Below are 22,566 nucleotides of genomic sequence, written 5' to 3' on the forward strand. Positions count from 1 at the left end.
TCCAAGTGTGGCCTTACCAAGGCATTGTAAAGTGGTATTAATACTTCACGTGATCTTGATTCTATCCCTCTGTTAATGCAGCCTAGCACTGTGTTGGCTTTTTTGGCAGCTGCAGCACACTGCTGGCTCATATTTAAGTGATTGTCCACTAGGACTCCGAGGTCCCTCTCACAGTTACTACTATTGAGCAAGGTACCCCCTATACCTGTACATTTGGTTTTTCTTGCCTAAATGTAGAACCTTACTTTTTTCACCATTGAATTTCATTTTGTTAGATAGCGCCCAGTGTTCAAGTCTTTGAGACATGTTTCACAAAAGATGGTGGTTTTTCACGAAAGCAACATTCTTTGGGATTACTTCTAGACCACTGCAATGATAGATATGGACCAACTTGGGGGTTCCCAACTGTGGGTCAGGATTACAGGGTGTAGAAGAGAGAGTTGTAAGCCATGTAGAGGAGGTCACAATTTTCTGAAACCTGACTAGGCTTGCTCAGGCACAGTGGAAGTTAGTGTCAAGATTTTGTTCTGAGTTTTGCCTGATTTGTCTGCAGAAACCCAAAATATTGCAAATTCTGGAAACCTTTGCTATGTATACATGTAATTATTAAGTGATACAGTTATTTATTGCCCAACTCTAACCCAATAAAATCATTTGTTTGTGTGTTTGCACATGTGTATTATTTTATGAGTTCACCACACCATAAAGTTTAGGAACCTTGAGCTGATTTCAGATGTTTAGGAAGGACCACACATGACTATCAGTTATTTAGACGTTCCTTGTTTTTAAAAGATGTATTTGTTTTAACTGGTGGGTAAGATATCTTTAGAGATAGTTAAAGTTATACAGATTTTATCTTAATTTGGACATTGTCGTACTAGAAAAGGAGTATGTTCAACAGACCATTTCTGGTTTTTTAGTACTTCAATACATTGTTAATGTATTTACTGCCTTTGTAAAATTTGGATGCATGATTGATCGTCGTCATGAAAGGACTTGCACATTTGTATTTTTCGTGCTCAGGCCTGTCCAGAGCGTGTCCAGAGTTTTTATGGGGCATGCAGAATGCTGGAAGCTCTGCTACAGAATCTGTGCACATATGACCACCCTAAGAAATGCAAAAATGATACAAGACAGCCCCAGGCATGTCTGCTTTATATTCCCAATTTTCAAGGACCCTGTTTCCCCTTTCACTGGAAAGGAGAAGAAGACAGATAATTGTCCAATTATGCCAAGGGATTTGTTTGTTCAAACATCTTCACTGAAGGCTTCTTCCCACTGTTGCTTTTGGGCAGAGAAATGTATTCCTCCCTTAAGTTCACTTGTTGGAATAAAACACCTCTGTATGTTTGAATACTGGTGGGAATAACTTCTTAATGAAAAGACACTATCAAAGATTCTGCTGCCCAATTACATGGGGTAGGATTTTGCCTTTGGGGGCATTTTTTTCCAAAATGATATTGTTCCAGTCACTTGTACAACAATACAGCTAGTCCTCGACTTGTAACGATTTGTTTAGTGACCATCTGAAACACTGAAAAAAGTGACATGATCATTTTTCACACTTGCAACCGTTGGAGGATCCCCAGGGTCACATGATCAAAATTCAGATGCTTGGCAACCAGCATGTATATACGATGGTTGCAGTGTCCCAGGGTCATGTGATCACTTTTTGCACCCTTCTGACATGCAAAGTCAATGGGGAAACCAGAGTTGCTTAACGACCATGGCAAGAAAGGTCATAAAATGAGGCAAAACCTACTTAACAACTGTCTTGCTTAGCAACAGAAATGTTGGACTCAGTTGTGGTCTTAAGTTGAGAACTACCTGTAAATTGTGGAATGGGTTGCACAATGTGGCTGGGTGAGCACAATGCCAGCCACCAGCATTGCATTCAAAACCCATGGTATAAACAAATGTCAGTTCCTTGAGTTGGGATGTCTAAGAATTGTGGTTAACCAGGAAGAAAAGCTTGATCTTCTCCAGGGCTTTTTTTCAGCCGGAACGCGGCGGAACCGCGTTCCGGCACCTTTTTCCGGGCCGGCCGCACCGGAAATAGCCCCTCCCACACCGGAAATAGCCCCTCCCAAATTTTACTTGCATTCCTGTTCTCTAAAGGGGCGGTCCTAGGGTTTGATGAGGGCGTGGCCAGGTTTGAGTTCCGCTACCTTTTCTCCGAGANTGATCTTCTCATTAGGTAAAAAAGAAAGAGAAGTTTGGAAATCGAACACTGCAGTGTATAAATATACTGAGTAACAAATGATTTCTATTTATGCCTGAACTGGCCCATAAAAGTCCAGTGTACATCCTTCTCCAAAAAAGTAATGCTATTCCTGGGACCTCATCATTCAAGAAGTAGAAAAATTATATACTGTAATATTCTAGTTCACTTAAAGAACAGATTTATCAGTGAATTTTATTTTTGAAGTAGTGACTTAGAAACACACCTGGATGCTCAAATTATGCAACGGGGGACACAAACCTGAAAGAAACTCTGCAAATTCAAACTTGACAGAAGCAGAAACACAAGGTATCCTGGGATTGTGTGCTAATGCAAAGGCAGAAGTGACACAGTGCATATTCTGGTGACATAATCATAAAATATATGTGAACATGAGACATGGAGGAGATCCAGGGAAGATTAGAAAGTTTGCTACTGCTTGCAATTTAAAAAAAATAAAAAGCAAGCAAAACATCCAAAGTGGTGGCTGCACTCCTAATTCAAACCATGTTCAGGGTCTGCACCAAACTACAGAATTCAGATTCTGCTAATGGGGTAGATTCACTCCCTCCCCTCCAAAGCATTTTCTTATGTGATCAGATTCTCTGTTAACATAGGATTTTCTATTCTTAAAAACTTTAAAATCAAAGGAAATGGCTCCCATCTTAGACTGCTAATTGCTAATCTGCATCATAGTATTGGTTCAACTCAGCTGAGATTCAGCAGCAGCCAAAAGAATATTGTGTCACATTTTATAAATAATACACATCAAATCCTTCACAATCTGGATTTTCATTGAAATAATGAAAATTATGAGAATAATTATATAGTAAAAGCTACAGAAACAAATGTCTCCCCAGTTCTATTTCTATAATTTTTTTGGAACCCAAACTGAACTGATCTATAACTACTTCCCAGATCCTGAAGTTGAAACTCAAATACTTTGGCCACCTAATGAGAAGGAAGGACTCACTGGAGAAGAGCCTAATGCTGGGAAAGATTGAGGGTGATAGAAGAAGGGGACGACAGAGAATGAGGTGGCTGGATGGAGTCACTGAAGCAGTAGGCGTGAACTTAAATGGACTCCAGAAGATGGTAGAGGAACACCTGGAGGAACATTGTCCATGGGGTCGCGATGGATCGGACACGACTTCGCAATTAACAACAATGTATAACTACCCTCTAGCAGAAATATAAGCAGTGCAAATGTAGCATCTGTGTCTTAGTGATTCCAAAATTATTACTATAGGGACTATTACTATCTATTACTTTCTTGCTCATAAAGAATCTGATGGTCAGCAATTATTAAGACAATACTATAAAATGGAGTAAATGCTCTACAGGTTCAAACAACCTTTAGATGGTTTTTGCTTCCAATTCTCACCAGTTTCAATTAGCTCATATATGATTTTGGGATGATGTGAGTTGTCATCAAACACCTGAAGGATCTGTTTGTCAAGTTAAAAGGGAAAAATCTTCTAAGCACCCTTATGTGTAATTCTCCAAATGTGTTGTACATTGAGACAACACTGCTCAGGGAGACCTACAGTTCTGCTACAAAATAACTTCTGAATATATGGAACTCCTGTTACATAGATGCTATGGGCAATCGAGGATGGGGGTTCTCAGTGGTGGGATTCAAACATGTGAACAACCGGTTCTCTGTGTGGATGCTGCTTCTGGAAGTCCATTCTGGGCCTGAGCAACAAAAAATTAGCTACCGGTTCTGCTGAACTGGTGCGAACTGGCTGAATCCCACCACTGGGGGTTCTGCTGCATTATAAGCACTATAAACTCTCCTGCATTGTATGTAAGTAGTCCCTACACTGATTATTTTGCACTCGTTCTTTGATGTTCATAACAAAATGATATGCACAGTGATTATCAAATGCTAGTTATAGGCATATTTCCTATGAAAAGCTCTGCCCAATGAGACATGAACCTATACTGGCTGGCATATACACGTGACAATGACAGAGCTGCAGTGATGAGGACAGCCATCAGCACAAACTCCAGTATTTGCACTGATGCCATTTCTTGTTGTGCTTTTTCTTTATATTATTGCTTGTCTGCTGAGCACCACTGTCTGCAGGCCGCAACAGAGCTATGTTCTAGCGCAAATCACAGGCGGCTAGCATGCTGCACTGGCAGGATGTTCAGCTGGGGTGAGAGTCTTGGTGGCGGGGACCATTCCTCTAAGAAGACAACAGAAGGCTTCGGCAAGCCTCTTCTGATCTTAACTCCTGGCGATTTCTTTTTACATTCCTCTTGGCTACCCGAACAATGAGCAGCACAACACGCTGTGGCTCTGGTCATTAGCCCATCCAAGGGCTCCAAAGAGTGAAGCCAGTACGGCAAGAAGTCCCAATTCTGAAGCCACCTGGGCAGCCGGTCAGGGCTCTGTGACTGCATGATGTTGATAAAGGCCACACAAGCTAGAAGAATCAGGAACGGAGCTCCCACGCCTACCAGCACCTGCCATCCTGCCACAGAGAGTCCGAAAACCAGCGACGGCAACAAGAGGAAGCAGATAATCAGGTAGAAGACAGCAAACCAGCGATACTTGGCTGTCTGCTCACCTAATGCTTCAGCCATGCGGATTGGGAGGCGAGTACAAGGCAGGGGATACCACAGCAGAATCCCAGAGATGTTGAAGAAGAAGTGGCAGAGAGCAATCTGAGAAGGGAAACCAGAAGCACAGCAGTTCTCTTGGGTGCAACATTGGGAAGAAATGCATACCGCGCACTGGGTTTTGGGGGAGAGCAGGGAAAGGAACCTAGTATCGCTTTCGCTTCTGATTCTTGCTTGTGCCTCTCTGCTTTACCATTGCTCCTTCCTTCCTGGCTTTTTTGATAGAGGGCGGGAACAGCAGTGCTCAGGGGCCTGTAAAGAAATCCTTAGGCTGGGAAATGTATTGGCCTAAGCCATCATCTCTAGTTCAACAGAATAGAAAGAGGGCATCTCCTCACCTGCAAGGCACTGGCCAATTTATCCCCTGGACTGGCCAGGGCTGCTAAGATAGCCGTGGTTGTAGTTCCAATGTTAGAACCCAGGGTCAGGGGATACGCACGTTCTAAGCTGATCACCCCAAGACCTGTCCCACAAAAGAAAAGAGCAGTTGGTCAGAAAACAACAACTTCCTTCCCCACAATACACACTAAAGGCAGTGCTAAAGGAGCCGTCCTTATTCCACAAAAGCAGACTTCCTGAAGATGAGTCCAATTACTCACTGTCCCTGTTTGTTCTGGATCATATAGATCTGTATGGTAGATTGTTTGGCATTTATTGGGTTAAGTGCTGTCTCCTTAAGAGATGGCTTATGGGTAATGTAGTTTTAGCTAGTTAGCTATCTCATGTTAACAGGTCAGTAATAGGAGGAGCCTCTGAGCTCATTACAGGACATACTGGCTACGTGCCAGTTTGGAATGCCTTTGTTTCATCCAGTCTCATGGCTCCCAGCCCCACGGCTTGGAGGTCTTATGCCAACATGTGAGTCTTATGCAGAAGAAGAGGGGAAAATCCATTATCAAATTACCTGTGGAATGAGCTATATTGCTGAAATATGTTTCTGGATGTATCTCTACATAACAGTGAGCTATTGTCTAGAATTCCTAGAAATAAAAGCGATATTTCTTTGCTTATTTTCACTGAGTTATCTGCCTGTTTGGACGGAATTAAAGCAGCCTATTCTGTCTGGGACAGAACACTATTCAGTCAACTCATTTAACCAGGTTACTGAATAAACTATCTGGCTTTGCATCCCGTACTAAGGAGAAGATTAGACTAATATGGGCTATTCCTTCCATGTTTCTATGAGGTATATTCTGAACCACAGTCCAAGCAAGATGGACTTGCACTCACGTTAAGCCATGAAAAATCACCAAACTGATCACTTAACAAGGTTGTTGCTTATGCATCTGCTAGAACTTGGCTCATCTGGCTAAATATGTTATGTGAATATATAGACACAGCATCTTGTATCTCAGTAATTTCTGAGATAGCTTACAGTGTGCTTCAAATCATCATCACATCATTATGTCCCATTTAAGTGTGATAGTAACATCTTGCTTATTTATTCCATATATTCCAGAGCAGCTACACCCTTAAACCCCAGTTGACTTTCTCCTGCCATGGGGAATGAGACAGATGCAGCTAAGAAACATGGTTAGCAAACTGATGCTTCTCTTCTCCTCTTGCATGGGGCTAAAAATCTACAGTAAATCTCATCCTGAGTTTCTTTTGTACAACACAGTCTCTCCACCTTGAACTTGCTACTGGGATTTGGGGGGAAGAGAAGATATAGGGGGACTTACCTATGAGAGGGGTAATTGCTGAAGTGAAGACAGAGCTACTTTGCATAACAAACGTCATCCCAGCACCAACAAGCATGGCAAAGTAACCGGTGGCCCATCCAAAAGGTGATGGAAGATCTGCCCAAACCAGTGTAATGTCAGAAACAGCAAGGGGAGACGAGGATTCACACTACAAGAACTTGGTGCCGTTCAGAGGCCCGACATCTAAACTTTTTGACCCAAGAAATCTCCAGTCTAGTGGGAGAGAACCAGTCTATGAACCTACCTGTGTTAATGACCTTCTGGATAGCGCTGGCCACCTGGCCTTTGAGCACAGAGTTCAACAGTTTGACCAACATCATAAGACAGGTGCACAGTACAGTCAGGGATCCAGCCAGCAACATGAGTCCCACAGCCAAGTCTGGCAGAGAGGAGTCCACAAACAGGTGATTGCCTGGTCAAAGGAGCAGTGGTCAGTGCAAGAGCCCTGCCTTATTCCCCCTTCTTCTACTTTTGTGGCCTGACAGAAAGAATGGGGCATCTGTGGCTTTAGCCATTTTTTTCAGAGTTTTGTTGTATGAAGTTGCTGGTGCTTACATTTCTGTGTCATGGCACTGCTGAAGTTTCCAGCACTTTCCAGACTGTTTGGTATAAGGGAGCTGCAGTTTAGGGATCTTCCTCTTGTGCCTGCTGAAGGAATCTATAAAAAAGAGGGTCATCCTAACATGTGGTAGGAACTCTAGGGAGATGAGTGAGGAACCCCCCTCCCATTCCTAGTCAAAAACAGTCTTATTATAATGCCGTTACTACATGTGGCTGCTCAAATTTTCCATCTCATTCCTTTTGTTTATTCAAAAGTGTTCCTTGCAGGCAAAATGTTGCTAAAATGTTAATTCTAACACCAATTAGCCTCCATAACAGTCTTTATATTTCATCCATCAGCACTCATCTAGCATCTGTTCCAGGACAGTGACATCAGTTTAATTCCCTTAGGAAAAAAATACATTTTCCAACCTCTTGTTCTGCTGCTTCCTTCCTTGAATTTCATTTTTCCCAAAATGCTTTTTCAGTGACCGCACTCCCAAAGTTACACATGTTCCAAGCAAGCAGCGCTCCGCTGTGTGTTGTGCCTGCAGTTTAAAACTAAGTACCTGTTTGGCAACAACTGCCCTATGCCACTTTTGACCATGAAGAAATTTGCAGGCAGCAAGGCCACACTTCTATTTTGTGGTTTAATGGGTGCTTCCCAAAGGTACCATTCCTCCTCTCCCAATCTTTCCCAAAACAGGGGGAAGCAGATCCTTTCCTTTCCTATAGGCCTCCAAATGCAGAAAACACCATACACCAATCTATATTGTCCTTCCAGTGGACTAGTAGAAATATAATGAAAACATAATTCAGTCCCTTCCACTCCTCAGCTATTGTTCCATCTGGAACAGCAACAGAAAATGACCCTGCCTCACTCCAGACAAAAAAGAGATTAAAAAAATCACAAACATCAGAATATGCCATACTATACATATACATTTGGTCATTTCCCAAATATTCTGAGCATTTGTAACTTAAGTAGAAAGTAACTGGCTACAACACCACCATTCTGTATTAAAAATCCCACAAGAACTATGAAAGTGACATGAAGTCACTTTCTATTCTACAATCAGGTGTTTTTTTCCAACATTTTGAACCAAGTGACAGTGATCTAAGGAAAATGAATCCTTTTTGGGCTGGAGGAACTAGAACCCATTGGAAGGACACTTCTCCACCAGTGTTTCCTTGAAAGAAAGAAAAAGGAAGGAAGGAAGGAAGGAAGGAAGGAAGGAAGGAAGGAAGGAAAGAAAGAAAGAAAGAAAGAAAGAAAGAAAGAAAGAAAGAAAGAAAGAAAGAAAGAAAGAAAGAAAGAAAGAAAGAAAGAAAGAAAGAAAGAAAAAAAGAAAGAAGAAAGAAAGAAAGAAAGAAAGAAAGAAAGAAAGAAAGAAAGAAAGAAAGAAAGAAAGAAAGAAAGAAAGAAAGAAAGAAAGAAAGAATTCCCCCAAGCAGCCTGGCCCTTTGTATGGCCATTGCCCTTGCTGAATTTTATTTGTGCTGAATCATGTCTGAATCCCCATTAATACAGGGGCCTCAATCTTACCCAAGCCATGTTAGGCAGTCCACAGTGATACTCTGTGAGCTCTGATGCTGCTGGCAAAAGAGGAGCACTGAGTTCCTCATACAAACTTATAGCAAAGCCTCACAGTTCACTTTGGTTCACTCTGATAACCTCCTGACAACAGGGGAGCCTGGGCAGCTGGCTTACCACAATTAGTGCCCAAGGACTCTCACGACAATCAGCAAGAATCTCTGGGAACTGGGTACTGGATGGCACTGGGCTTTCTGGGCAGAGCAATAGGAAGGCAAGGCCTAACCAAGCTGCTGGGACTGTCTAAGGAGAGGAAGGATGAGTACTAAGCTTGATCATCCCACAATGAGGGACTTTCTGCCAGGACTGGCTCATTCCCAAGAAAGACCAGGAGTGAATAAGCAAGCAAGGACAGGAAGAATAGAGGAGAGGAGAGAAGAGGAGGAACATGAACAAGAATAGGGTCAATGATCTCTCTGTTCAGCAAGGAGGTAGCAGAAACGCATAGGGGTATTTGGGCAGCTCTGGGATGGGTTTCTAGGATTCTCTGGTCCTGGATACATTCTTGGAGGGGGGGGAAACATATCAACCCAGGAATAACACCAAATATTGGTATACTGTTTAATGAAAACTACTGGCACCTATGTGACCAAAAGGACATTAGAGTATTGTAACTAATTTCACTGCTCTCTCTCTCTCTCTCTCTCTCTCTCTCTCTCTGAGTATACATACAGTACATACATACAAACAACTCTGCGCGATACAGATTAATACAATCAACGGGCCAATGACGCGCTCAAGGAGACGGGCGCAGAGGCAGGAGGCTATATGAACTGCCTTTCCAATCTCCTTCTATTCTAACTCTGATGACGCCGGCAGTTTTTGGCCGGACGAAAGCTTAGTGACTCTTCTTAACCACAGGCTTGTTTATATTAAACAGGCTGGTTTATCATATCCTGGTGTTTGTTTTTACTTTTATTTGTTAACATAATGCCCAGGATTCGCATTTTTAGTATTTTAAAAGACATACATACATACATATATACATATATACATACATGGCTTTTTTTCTCATAGAACGCCCAGAACGGAGTTCCGGCACCTTTTTTGGATGGAACCAAGGCGGGTTGTATGATGTGTGTGAGTTCCGGCACCTTTTTTTTTGTTTAGAAATAAAGCACTGCATACATACATACATACACACACACACACATATCCATGTATGTGATAAATTATATGTTTAATAACATGCCATGATATTCATGAAATTCATGTTTGACTCATTACAGATTTTTGGATCAATGTATATAAACGTTTCAGCACAGCAGCCCTTTGTCCAAGGACCTATTCCTGGTGAACTATTTGCCATAGCAATTTGAGCTTGACATCTGAGCAGGATCAGAAAGGACTGCTGGGGGGCTGATGTTTTGGAGCCAGAGGAAGCTGGCAAGAGTCCCCCCCCCCCGTGGGGAAACAGACCATCAACGTTCTCCCAAAAACTTCACCATTGTAAAATGAAAGAAAAACGTTTTTACAGTTTGGGTTACAACACAGCTGAGCTGAAAATAGATTGGCTCAGATGATGCGATGGTGCTTTGAAATTTGTGCACAATCCACATTCAGAAGTGCTCTAAGCTTTGTTCCCCCCATAATAGAAGTGCATAACTATAAATAACCATGAATGTCTTTCTTTTTAAATCTATATCCTTTCATCACGGCATAACCACCCATTTAGTTTCTGGATTAGATGAAAAAAGAATCTGAACTAGCATAAATGAAAATTAATATAGTCTATTAGGAGAAAAAGCAAACTGAATTCTTTGGTGGCTGAACCGCATTTCAAAATGTTTTCCATTTGTGCGTATCTATAGAGAGGCACGATTTTAAAGACAATGAACTAAAAGTGCCCAAAGCAATTGTCATTCCTCCATACCTAGGATACCTGAAAGATTACCTATAACACTATATTGGCTATCCAAGTACTAGGTCTCAGATTAGGGCTAGAACTAAGAGTAGGATTAGGACAAGGTTCTACCAAATGAGGTATATAGAATGGGTCAATCAGAGAAAAACCTTCTCAGTGGTGGCATCCTTATAGAACAGGGATTTGGAACATCTTCTGAATGATATCTGCCATTTTCTCTTACATCCCTCCCCCTTCTATCCTTTCTCTCCTTTGGCACAATTCTCACCTGTGGAGCTGGCGCTTCACACCACATCCGAATCAGACTTTTGTTGTGCAAGCTTTCATTGCCTGTGGCAATCCCTGTGATCACTGACTTATCCAGCTGAAGGGAACAAGAAAAATCCTTAGAGTGTGGCAAGAGTGGAAGATACCTGTCTCTCATTCCTGCCTCCCAAGGCTAATGTACAGGTGGTCTTCAACTTCCCATTGCTAAGCAAGGTGGTAGTTAAATGAGTCACGCCTGATTTTGTGACCTTTTTCACACTGTTGTGAAGTGAATCACTGCAATTGTTAAGTGAATCATGCAATATTAAGCTTCCCCATTGACTTTGCTTGTTGGAAGCCAGCTGGGAAGGGGTTGCAAATGGCCATCCCTTGACCCCAGGATGCTGCAATCGCTGTAAATACACATGTTGGTTGCCAAGTGCCTGAATTTTGATCACGTGACTAGGGGGATTGGTTGTAAGTCGCTTCTTTCAGTGCTGTTGTAACTTCGAACTGTCATTAAAGAAATGGTTATAAATTGAGGACCGCTTGTATAGAAAACAGAGAAGGAGCTCCCAGGAGAAAGACCAAGAGGGTGCAGTTGTGTTTAGATTAGCCTTTCCCAACCTGGTACCCTCCAGATCTTCAGTGTCATAATCCTCTAGTTGGCATAGCACACACACACACACACACACCTGGACAATAAGGCCAGTGAAGGGCTCCGTGATTACTTTCAGAAGCTCTGGAGCATCCCGTCCACTGCGCAGGTTGAGAGATGCCACGGAAACTTTGGTGATGTGGTGCAGATAGCCACTGGCCACTTCCAGAGGCAGCAGAATCAGTACTGACAACCAATTGAAGCAGTCATGCACGGTGGCCCCTGCAAAGGCCCTGTTAGACAACAAAAAGAAGCTTTTGCTGTTGTGAAATATCAGAGCTGTGGCATGGGATATATGGATGGATCCTATCTGAGCATCCATCCAAATCAGCTGTATTGCAGAAGTCTTTCTGAGACCCACTTCTGCCTATTTGTTGTGTTTACCTGAATTACCAATTACTCCTGGTTTAACGCATGCCTGTTCTTCATTACTCCTGTCTTAGGTTTGTAGCCCCAGCACCCCCACAACCTACTGGCATCCTCCTACAGTTGATGAACACTTTCTCCTTCTGCCAATCTGCTCCTGTCTTCATCCAGTTCTGCCAGCCACATAACCAGCCTTCTTTCCAGGGCAGAAACCGGCTACATTCTCGGTCTCCATCTCCCCCCCCCCCAACACACACAATAATACTTGCCTCTTAAATTCATTTCTGTCGCCAGCTTGCATAAGTGCCACAATGGTGTTGGTGACTGAGGTCCCTATATTGGAGCCCATGATGATGGGGATGGCTGAACCTACCTCCAGCACTAGAAAGCAAAGGGCAGAGAGCACCTGGTGAGACTCTAGCTTGAAGATGCCATGGATGGTATATATCTTCTCTTCAGTCTGATTTTAGTTCATCAATGTTACTCACATCCTGAGGAAACCATGCTCACAATGATGGAGGTGGAGGTGCTGGAACTCTGTACAAGGACAGTAACAAGGACTCCTACCACAAGCCCTGCCACTGGGTTGGAGAGGATAGCATTGTCCTTGAAAATATCTCCAGCTACTTTACCTGAAAAAAAACCCCAGAGAGTAGCAAAACAGATCTGAACATAGGGCATCAAGTTTCTAGTCCAGCTTGCTTCTAAAGCAAGTTTTAGTTAGAGTCTGTTAATTAGTGGCTGAACATATAGCTTATACATTATTTCCCCAGTTAAAAGGTTCCAGCTCTTTCTGGAAATGGGATGGGGGAAAATACAGGAAGTCTACACATAAAATCATTAGAAAATTCTCCTTTCTTAGTCTGGTTGCTAAAATGAAGAAAAACATGAAGTCAACTTTTCTGTATAAGAATTGTGAGAAGTACTAATAATACCATAAGCAAACCCAGATTCTTATTTGTATTGGTTCTATTGTGCCTAATTGAAATTCTAGTTAAAAAAGAGATCCTGAAAGTTTGAGAGGAGAAGAGAAAGAGAAGACACGTCAGGCAAATATGGTAGAATTATTGCAATATACTGTAGTTGACATGTGATAAAGCTAAACCAATGAGGATTGCCTCAAAGTGCTCGCTAATCAGAAGTGACATTTTCCTTTGGTGAACAAAATTTACCTTTTTGGAAAAGAAATTATGGACTTCTCATTAGGTATAGAAAAACATCTGGAGGGAAGGGAAGGGGGTCAGTCTCGAGAATCTTTAGTAAAATTATGGAAATTCAACTTTATGCACACCAGCTTTCTGCCCTAATAAACTTACTGACCCCTGGGGCAATTGATGTGGAAATAATTAACTAAGGTATCTTCTGCACTTTGATCTTTTTTTTTTGTCTAAAAGACTTATTTTGCATGATAACATGCTTCCTACTCACACTCCCAGGGCTTTCAACAATTCCTTCTACTCTCAGTTCAGCCCTGTTCATCTTCTGACCGGGATCTGAGCAACAACAGCACTTCCCTGACTGACTGGCCTTGTTTCCACAATGGAGGGCACTATGCTAAGATTCTAGGGGTAGGCAACCTTGGCTCTTTTATGACTTGTGGACTTCAACTCCCAGAATTCCTGAGCCAGCATGGCTCAGCTTGGAAACCTCTCCCTTTTCCCTCAGCATGGCTGGCTCAGGAATTCTGGGAGTTGAAGTCCACGAGTCATAAAAGAGCCAAGGTTGCCTACCCCTGGTCTAGACTCTAGACTGTAAATGGACTTAAATAACAAAGGTTTTGCTATCACCTTGTTATTCCCTAAATAAATCTTGTCTTTATCTTCTTTTACCCAAGGACACTTCCTTACAACAGTTATACTCCTCCTAACTTCCATCTTTCTCACTCCATGCATTTTTTCCCACTACCACAAAGCTGTCCAGTGATGTTCTAGTGTTGTTCTTAGCCTCCTTCTTCAGAGCCCAACTCCAGTCGCACCCACACCAGCAGCAGAGAGACAGAGAGGAGGTGGAACCCCTCACAGAAGGACATGTAGCACTTTCATCATTAGGGAGGAAGGGCTGGGCTGGAGGGTGGGTGGAGAGGAGGCAGGCAAGTATCAGGGAGAACTCACCTCCTGCCAGCTGGAAAGCAGAGCTTAGCACATCAAGAGAGCACACAAACAGGTATAAAAAGGCAAACATCAAGGGGACCTTGAGAAAGGAAATAAGGATGGATCTGGTTCTTGCACATTTACCAAGGGCTGCAAAGGAAGAACAGAGATTAAATACAGTCATGCAGTAGATTCATTTCAACTCTCGTCACCCACAGACTATCCAACTGTAACCTGCTGGTGCTCCATTTTGTTTTTTTCCACAACACTAAGCTTTCCATGTAGATGTTGCTCACTGGGAAGGTTTATGTGGGAGCTCCAGAAGGGGACAAGCTTTTTAAATCAGTTACAATTAAGTTTCATCATAACAAATACATAGCAACTACAAAAAGTTATAAAAGCGATTGTGCCTCAGAAACAGAAAAAGAACCTACATAAATTACAGGGACTAAAGATAAAAGAAGAAAAAGAAACTAAGGGGGAAAAAGAACTGTGTAGTATTAGTATAGTCAGTTACATTTTATAATTAAATCTAGGCCACCTAGAAACATATTGCTCAGTCGTCACATTTTTAGAACATGCTGACATTTCAAAAATTGACAACGAACATACAGTATATCTTGAATCTATTCCTGAATTTCAGGAGAATAGGTTTCTCTACATTTACCTAAACTTAATGTCTTTCTTGAGTCCCAGTATTATCAACACACTGATAATTCCATGTTTAATTTCTTCAAGTGGTCTCTGTGGCCCACCCTTAATTGTAGAGGATATGACAACCTGGTTGTGGTGCACACATTAAACCACGCCTAAAGCAGCTGCTAATTAGCTACCAAGCCAGCCTCAAGATTTTGCTTTCAATGATCAGACCCTAGCAATTTTGGATCAGGATACAGAAGAAACCACCTTTGCTGTTACAGAACTGGTAAATCATAACGTAGGATGAATGGTTTGATTTTGTTGTCTTGCCATGGCCTCCATCTTCCTTTTTATTGAATGTGGATTGTTTAAATATTGTTTTAATGTGTACAAGTTTTATTTTTTATTACCTTCACTGTTTTTTGTGCTTTCAAGTGTGATTGCTTGGAAAGACTATATGATTATTTTAAATACAATAATTTACAAAAGGATTAGGAAACTTATGTTCCTGAGACACGGGAAGTACAGTTCGTCTTTCACAACTGGCCATGTGGTTGTGCTACTAGGAGCTGAATCTGAAAGGCCCCTGATTTCTACATCCCCAAATTCCAAACCCTGAGAGGAACCAGTGGAACAACCTGCCTCTAGAAGCGGTGAATGCTCCAACACTGGAAGTGTTTAAGAAGAGACTGGACAGCCATTTGTCCGAAATGGTGTAGGGTTTCCTGCCTGAGCAAGGGGTTGGACTTGATGACCTCCAAGGTCCCTTCCAGCTTTTTTTTTTATTATTATTATTATTATTATTATTATTATTATTATTATTATTATTATTATTATTATTATTATTATTATTATTATTATTATTATTATTAAATATGGAATTGCTTTGGAGACTTTGCTTTCAGTCTCGAAATGGCCCCTGACTCTGCTTGCACTCAGGGTAAAAATAAACTTTTTGTCAGCAAGGGGTATGTGAAAAAGAGGTACCCATCCATCCATCCATCCCTCCATCAGCCTGGCATTCCAATCCCTAAACAAACCTAACAATTGTGACTCTTGCTTGAGTTGCTTAGTAACGGGAAAAAATGTGCCAGTCCTTTTTCTATAAATGGCAAAGGCTTTGCAATGTAGAAGGAGCCTGAAGTGGGAACAGCACTCTCACAGTCAGAAGAGATGATTGAGAAGGAAGATGCAGAACTACACTTAAACAATGACACCGTTGAAGACCAACATACAAATTTCGCATGCCAGAGTTTTTGAACGAAGGTGGAAGGACCCTTCCAATGTTCTCCTTGTTCACTGTGATTTATCAGTTGGAAACACATAGTATGTACTGTGGTGGTGATGGTGGTTATACAACCTTAATGATTTAGTTCTGACACATACAGAGTCATTGCCAATTCATGACCAAGTTGCAGGGATTTTTTATTGCACAAAAATCTGACCATTGCTTTTGCAGTCCTATAGTATTTCAGATTCTGAGTTTGACCATGAGTAATAGGATGCATGATGGGTCAATATTCAGGGTAGGAGAGGAAGTTAAGATAGAGAAACATTCACCATTTGCTCTCCCTAATACGGATTGGGGCAGGGGTAGGTATGACTTTTAAGAAATGACTAGTAGTTTATCCATCTCTCAAAAATTAATTCATTAGATAGGGAAGGACTTTCTGCTCCTGCTTCACCTAGAATCTCCTGCCCATTCCATGGATCTCCTACAGGGGTCGGGTGACTGAAACAGTTTTGTAAATTCTGCTTCACTAGGTACCTTCTGCCACCCATGAATCAGACATTGTAGGTGACCTGTGCAGGGAGGAGAAAAGTAATTTTACTGCTCAGCAATCTGCCTGTCAGTCAAAGGTTTCTTTTTATATTTGATGATCCATGTAGAAATAAGTCGCGATGGACAGGCAAATCACTCAGTGGGGCAGTCCAGGCTATCTGCAGCACACACAACCTGCAGAGCAACTGGGCAGATCCTAGGCAGACCCCAATCATCACCAAATAAGGAAGGTTGTGCTGGAAGAAGATGCAAACCACCACCTTCACGCTAGATCAATAAAATCCAACATTAGGTGGCCTTGGCTATGGAAGATGAGAAGAAAGCAGCAGCATGAGGATGTGATCTTATATGACGATTAAAGGAGCACCTTTGAGCTGAAGTTAGGAGATGTGTGGGTGTGTCCATCACACCCCAAGCAGAGCGTTTGAGTCTGAAACTGATCTAGAAGGCTGGCCAGGTCTCCAAATAAACTGGTAATTGCCAGCACCTTGAAGTGGGCTCAAACTAGCTACCACGTGCAACATAGTGCATTTTTCATTCTTGGTTTGTGAGCCTCTGGGGTTCAGTTTGATGCTTAAAATTGATTCATAGTATGATCTTTCTCTTCCTCTCCAGTAAATATCTCCTTAGTTTGAGAACCAACTGGTCCCTTTTAGAGATGTCCAATTTTCCTATACTTGAGAAAGGAAAAGAAGCCTTGCCTCACTGGGAGTTATGCTCATTTTGATTTTCTGTGAGAGATGGCAGGATGACATGACAAAAGGAAGTATGTTTAACTTATTCTGTGTTCTGAGGAAGACAGTCTGTAATCCATGGTCATCAAAAGTACTCAATTTAGGCCAGGGGTAGGCAACCTTGGCTCTTTTATGACTCATGGACTTCAACTCTCAGAATTCCTGAGCCAGCCATGCTGAGGAGAAAGGGAGAGGTTTCCAAGCTGAGCCATGCTGGCTCAGGAATTCTGGGAGTTGAAGTCCACGAGTCATAAAAGAGCCAAGGTTGCCTATCCCTGATTTAGGCATTCTTAACTAATATACATAAAGTTTTCTTTCTTTCAACATTTTTCACTCCATATTGTCTAGGTCCAGGATTTTACTTATTTATTTATTATATCTATATGTCATCCATCTCATTATCCAAAGCCACTCTGGGAGAAATATCAATTTAATATAGGTAGTATTAATAAGAATGATCGTCCAACCTATTTTCAGGGAATCAGATTGCTATGTTTGATTCTTATATGTGCAACCTGGATCAATTTAGTTACTTGGTTTGGACTTGAAGTATTTTGCAGAGTTAGATCATCTCCACATGGGCTAGCTTCTTGACGTCTCCTACAGTTTATTGGACTTTTTTTCACAGCTGTATCTGTTCTTCTAGTGATGAACTCAACTCAGGGTACATTAGTGTCCAACTCCTACTGCTTATTAAGCAGCCAAGGACATTTTCTCTATCTCCCAGTCTTGAGGTTCCTGCTCTGTTCAGACATCTGTGCCTTCTGTTGTTAGGAAGATGCATTGCATTCCCTTGCAACATGAGGGCCATGGGACACAATTAGAATCATAGAGTACACGATGGAACAATAGTGTTGAAAAGTCCCATTTAGCTCATGGAGTCCAAAGGCCACTCAGTGCAAGAATCCAAATGAAAGAATTCCAGATAGTCCAGTTTCTGCTAAAAGACAAGACAAGGCATCCGATGAAGGAGAAGCCATCACTCCGCTGGACCATTGGTTCCATTGATCTTACTGGTAGGAATTTTTTTCTCACTTTCAATCAAAATCTTGCTTTCATGTTGTTCAAACCATTATTTGCCATAGTATGGAACAAAAAAAACAACAGCATCTTCTGTGGGATATTCCGTCAGGTATATAAAGTAAAACATATGCTTTGAATTTAGAAGTTCATCTCAGCTGCAATTCCAGATAGGGCTGGGCTGAAAAATCTCCTGCACATAAGTCAAACCATCAATAGTGGCCTGGTGGACCAATAGTATCAGACTGCTTCCACTGTTCCCACCAGCCAGTCAAAACTTTCATCTTGGTTTAGTCTCTTGTTGGCACAAAAACCATAGACAGTTTGGGACAGCTTCTTCACAGCTTCCAAGATGACACCAAGCTGGCAGGAATAGCCAACACTCCAGAAGACAGGTTTAAGATACAGGAGGACCTGGACAGACTTGAACACTGGGCGCTATCTAACAAAATGAAATTCAATGGTGAAAAAAGTAAGGTTCTACATTTAGGCAAGAAAAACCAAATGCATAGGTATAGTATAGGGGGTACCTTGCTCAATAGTAGTAACTGTGAGAGGGATCTCAGAGTCCTAGTGGACAATCACTTAAATATGAGCCAGCAGTGTGCTGCAGCTGCCAAAAAAGCCAACACAGTGCTGGGCTGCATTAACAGAGGGATAGAATCAAGATCACGTGAAGTATTAATACCACTTTACAATGCCATGGTAAGGCCACACTTGGAATACTGCATCCAGTTTTGGTCACCACGATGTAAAAAATATGCTGAGACTCTAGAAAGAGTACAGAGAAGAGCAAAAAANTTATTATTATTATTATTATTATTATTATTATTATTATTATTATTATTATTATTATTATTATTATTATTATTATTATTATTATTATTATTATTATTATTATTATTATTATTATTATTAAGAGATGGATTCTTAGCCATTCAGCCTCTCACGTTTTATAGCTCTGTCTTTTCTAACCATTTGGCTCTGATTTAAAATGTTTTAATTGGCATATTTCTTTTGGGAAGGAAACAAACTGATGTGGTCATACTTTGGGGCACAATAGACTGTAAGATAAACAGGGAAGATGAGGTTTCTGCCCTTGGTTGCAAATGTCTTTGCCGTGGCTGCTTGTTCTTGTACTTTTAAATGACAAATAAAGCCATGATGCTGAGCTTGCAAAGTGCTGTTGGTTAAAAACCACAGTGTCAACTTAAGGAGAGCTGGTGTGACCCAAAGGAATCAGTAGGGAAAGCTGTGGATAACAGGGTGGTAAGCATTTTCTTCTGCTGCAACTGTGGATCATTAAAAACACAGCGACAGGGGCAGCAGGAAGCTGTCAAATGGTAGCTCCATGGAGGAAAGAAGACTTGATTGACATGTTTTTTATTGTTACCAAGCAACAGTACCAAAATAGCTAAAGTAATTCTACCACAAATAGAAAGCTGATTTATAGCAAACACCATTGCAAGGCACAATCTATCTTGGAAACATTGGTAAATAATATCTGATCTTTTTAAAAAGTATTTTTGTCTGTTGCTTGAATCTTTGTCCATAAAAACTGATTCCATATTAGAGTTCTTTCACATTGCTGAAATCAGCTTTTCTGCAATTTGCTGGACAGAAGATTAATATGGAAGTATCTTCCATGCACATAAAATCTCTCTATTAATGAGCAATAATTGTTTTTATGGCCATCAGTCTCTCTCTGTCTCTCTCTCTCTCTCCTGTTATGCAAAAGATTTCCATGTCTGTTAAAGATTTTCTCATTTCCAGTTAATCCTATTTTATTTCTTCCTGATTAACACAAGTGTATTCCTTAAAGAGCTTCTTCTCATTGCCCAAAGTCAGTGAACTTTTTGTCTTGTCTTTCAGAAATGGTCCTTCCTTCCTTCCTTCCTTCTTTCCTTCCTTCCTTCCTTCCTTCCTTCCTTCCTTCCTTCCTTCCTTCCTTCCTTCCTTCCTTCCTTCCTCTCAAGAGGACCTGTTAACATTTGTCTATATATGTACACTTGTCCTAGACTTACACAATAGAGACACACATAGCTTCTAAGAATTTTTTAAAATAACAATGTCATAAGGGAGACTAATCCATTTCTAATCACTAACCATGTCATAGTCCAGTATTTAACAGGAACACTTGATGTTAACAATCACGAGTATACTGCATACAACATTCTCGACCATTAGACGTCAATGATTCAAGCACCAAATCATTTCTGTTGGAGTTCTGACATGCAGAACATTCCTCATACTGTAAAAATGTTAGCTTAAAGGAAAGAAATTTGGATCCAGGCCAATGCATGAACAACAGTGCAATATCAGTAAATTTTACTTAAAAATTTGGATCTTAAAATATTGGGAAAATCCCTGAATTTAGACCTCTTCCCTGACACTTCACCACACACCACACTCCCACTTTCTGGGATTATGGTGTGAAATGAAATAATCTTTGGACTAGCTATTCTCTGGGAAAGCCTGTGAAAGTTACAGATCTGATCTCCTGTTGTGATTTTTCTTGAATAAAATGACTCCATGGTTTTACAATAGTTGCCACTCTAGAGAAGGGAACCATTTTACAACTTATTCTTGCCAAAATTTCTTGGTGTTTAAGTTTGTTTCATGACAAAGATCTAGAGATGAAAAGTAAATCTATGTTGGGGCTAGCTGATCACATCATGCAAATTCTAGCCAACCAGCACATGAAGAAAAGAGTTAACATTTTTGGTATCTACTTGCTGCTGTCCAGTGATCATCTATTTACAGTGCAGAGCTGATAGCCCTAAGCACTGGAGATTTACTCCATATTTGCAGTGCCAGGTTGCCCTTTTATGACCATGGATCACCATCCATTTGATCTGTTTGGTAGATGGTATGAAATTGTTCTACCTCAAGTGATAGGAAAAATAATGAAATGGTGCATCCTTGTAGTTGTTAAAAGAAAGAGCACACACACACATTCTGTAAAGTCCTTTCAAGAATTATTAACATTCTGACCAGCATCAGAAGCCATCTTAGTTCTGAAATTCAGAATGATCCTGTTTGATATTTAACCTTATCTGGCCACCTTGTCTGGCTTTAATAGTGCTACAATTTGGATTTCTTCAGTTTGATTTTAATCTGAAGTTTTTAAATCATTTTTTAATTTTTTTAATAGAATGGAATGGAATGGAATGGAATAGAATAGAATAGAATAGAATAGAATAGAATAGAATAGAATAGAATAGAATAGAATAGAAGGCAAGGCAAGGCAAGGCAAGGCAAGGCAAGGCAAGGCAAGGCAAGCAAGAGAAATAGATGTGATTGAATGCAAAGGATGAAAAGAAATGTTTTGAAGAAGTGGCCATATAGAATGGCAGGACCCAGGTCATTTTGGCTGATCTTGAAAGCCTAAGTAGGACTGGTCCTGGCTAGTATCACCAAGAAATACTTCGCTTGTAGGGATACTGGAAAGTAAAAAGTAATACCAAAAGAAAGACATGAAAATACAACTTGCCAATAGTTCTGCACATACATGTCCTTGAAGTCACCAGAGCCAAACCTGACTTGAAAGTGACATGATGTTACAAAGAAATGAGAGGACTGGTACGCTTGCTTGTTTACAGCTATATCCCTAGCTTCATTTCCCTTACCTGGTTTCTCTACTTCATCCCAGCATGAGTAGGGGTTCCACATCTTGGAAAAATCAGTGTTGATTTCATGGCTCTCCATGCTTTCTGCCAGCCTCCCGGAGGAGCCAGGGGGGAAGTGCTCAAGGTTAGAACTGACAGTGGGGAACAAATATTCTCTAGTTTTCGGATTCATCTGTAAAACTATGGAGAAAGAAATGTTGATTAAAGAAACTGCATCTCACAAATGATAGGATCTTCTGCTTCCTGTATCATTTGTGAGATTATCTAGGCCCAGGGCACTCTTCAAAAAAAAAAAAAAAAAGAGGCAAAAAGCCTACTGTGCCATCCCATGAAGAGCCAGTACCAGCTCCTGCTGGAACTTTTGCAGTATCTGTACCTCTGAAGCATGTAGATTTAGCTGTGTGGGTTACTTAATAGTAATAATAATGATAAAGTTGGAAGGGACCTTGGAGGTCATCTAGTCCCACCCCCTGCTCAGGCAGGAAACCCTACACCATTTCGGACAAATGGCTGTCCAGTCTCTTCTTAAAAACTTCCAGTGTTGGAGCATTCACCACTTCTGGAGGCAGGTTGTTCCACTGGTTTTAATTGTTCTGTCAGGAAGTTTCTCCTTAGTTCTAGGTTGCTTCTCTCCTTGGTTAGTTTCCATCCGTTGCTTCTCGTCCTGCCTTCAGGCACTTTGGAGAATAGCTTGACTCCCTCTTCTTTGTGGCAGCCCCTGAGATATTGGAACACTGCTATCATGTCCCCCCTCGTCCTTCTCTTCGTTAAAAGTAGTTGTTACGAAGTAGTTGTACAGAAGACCCCAAGAACCTCTACAGTACTCTGTAAATAGGATCTTCTATCTA

At 41.2% G+C, this 22,566-nt stretch overlaps 1 protein-coding gene across 1 annotated transcript; it reads right to left on the bottom strand.

The window, feature by feature from the left end:
* Positions 1 to 4,342: 4,342 nt before the first annotated feature.
* On the bottom strand, positions 4,343 to 21,797 carry SLC34A1 (solute carrier family 34 member 1). Its single transcript, XM_015820402.1, has 11 exons — positions 21,719 to 21,797; positions 13,935 to 14,063; positions 12,312 to 12,455; positions 12,093 to 12,204; positions 11,495 to 11,690; positions 10,822 to 10,917; positions 7,111 to 7,213; positions 6,800 to 6,967; positions 6,535 to 6,651; positions 5,191 to 5,315; positions 4,343 to 4,897 (listed from the first exon to the last, which is right to left on the bottom strand). Exons 1-11 carry the CDS (start codon positions 21,795 to 21,797, stop codon positions 4,343 to 4,345), a joined length of 1,824 nt encoding a protein of 607 aa, XP_015675888.1.
* Between the last annotated feature and the right edge of the window lie 769 nt (positions 21,798 to 22,566).

This window comes from Protobothrops mucrosquamatus, unplaced genomic scaffold (assembly GCF_001527695.2).
Source record: "Protobothrops mucrosquamatus isolate PMUCROS unplaced genomic scaffold, P.Mucros_1.0 scaffold1124, whole genome shotgun sequence".
In the NCBI taxonomy this organism is placed as follows: domain Eukaryota; kingdom Metazoa; phylum Chordata; class Lepidosauria; order Squamata; family Viperidae; genus Protobothrops; species Protobothrops mucrosquamatus.

Coding starts and splice junctions, on each gene's coding strand:
- SLC34A1 (XM_015820402.1), bottom strand. CDS start 21,797: ATGGAGAGCCATGAAATCAACACTGATTTTTCCAAGATGTGGAACCCC. Junction 14,064..21,718: donor GGATGAAGTAGAGAAACCAG/GTAAGGGAAATG, acceptor CTTCCTTTGCAG/CCCTTGGTAAATGTGCAAGA. Junction 4,898..5,190: donor AATTGGCCAGTGCCTTGCAG/GTGAGGAGATGC, acceptor TTCCCTTCTCAG/ATTGCTCTCTGCCACTTCTT.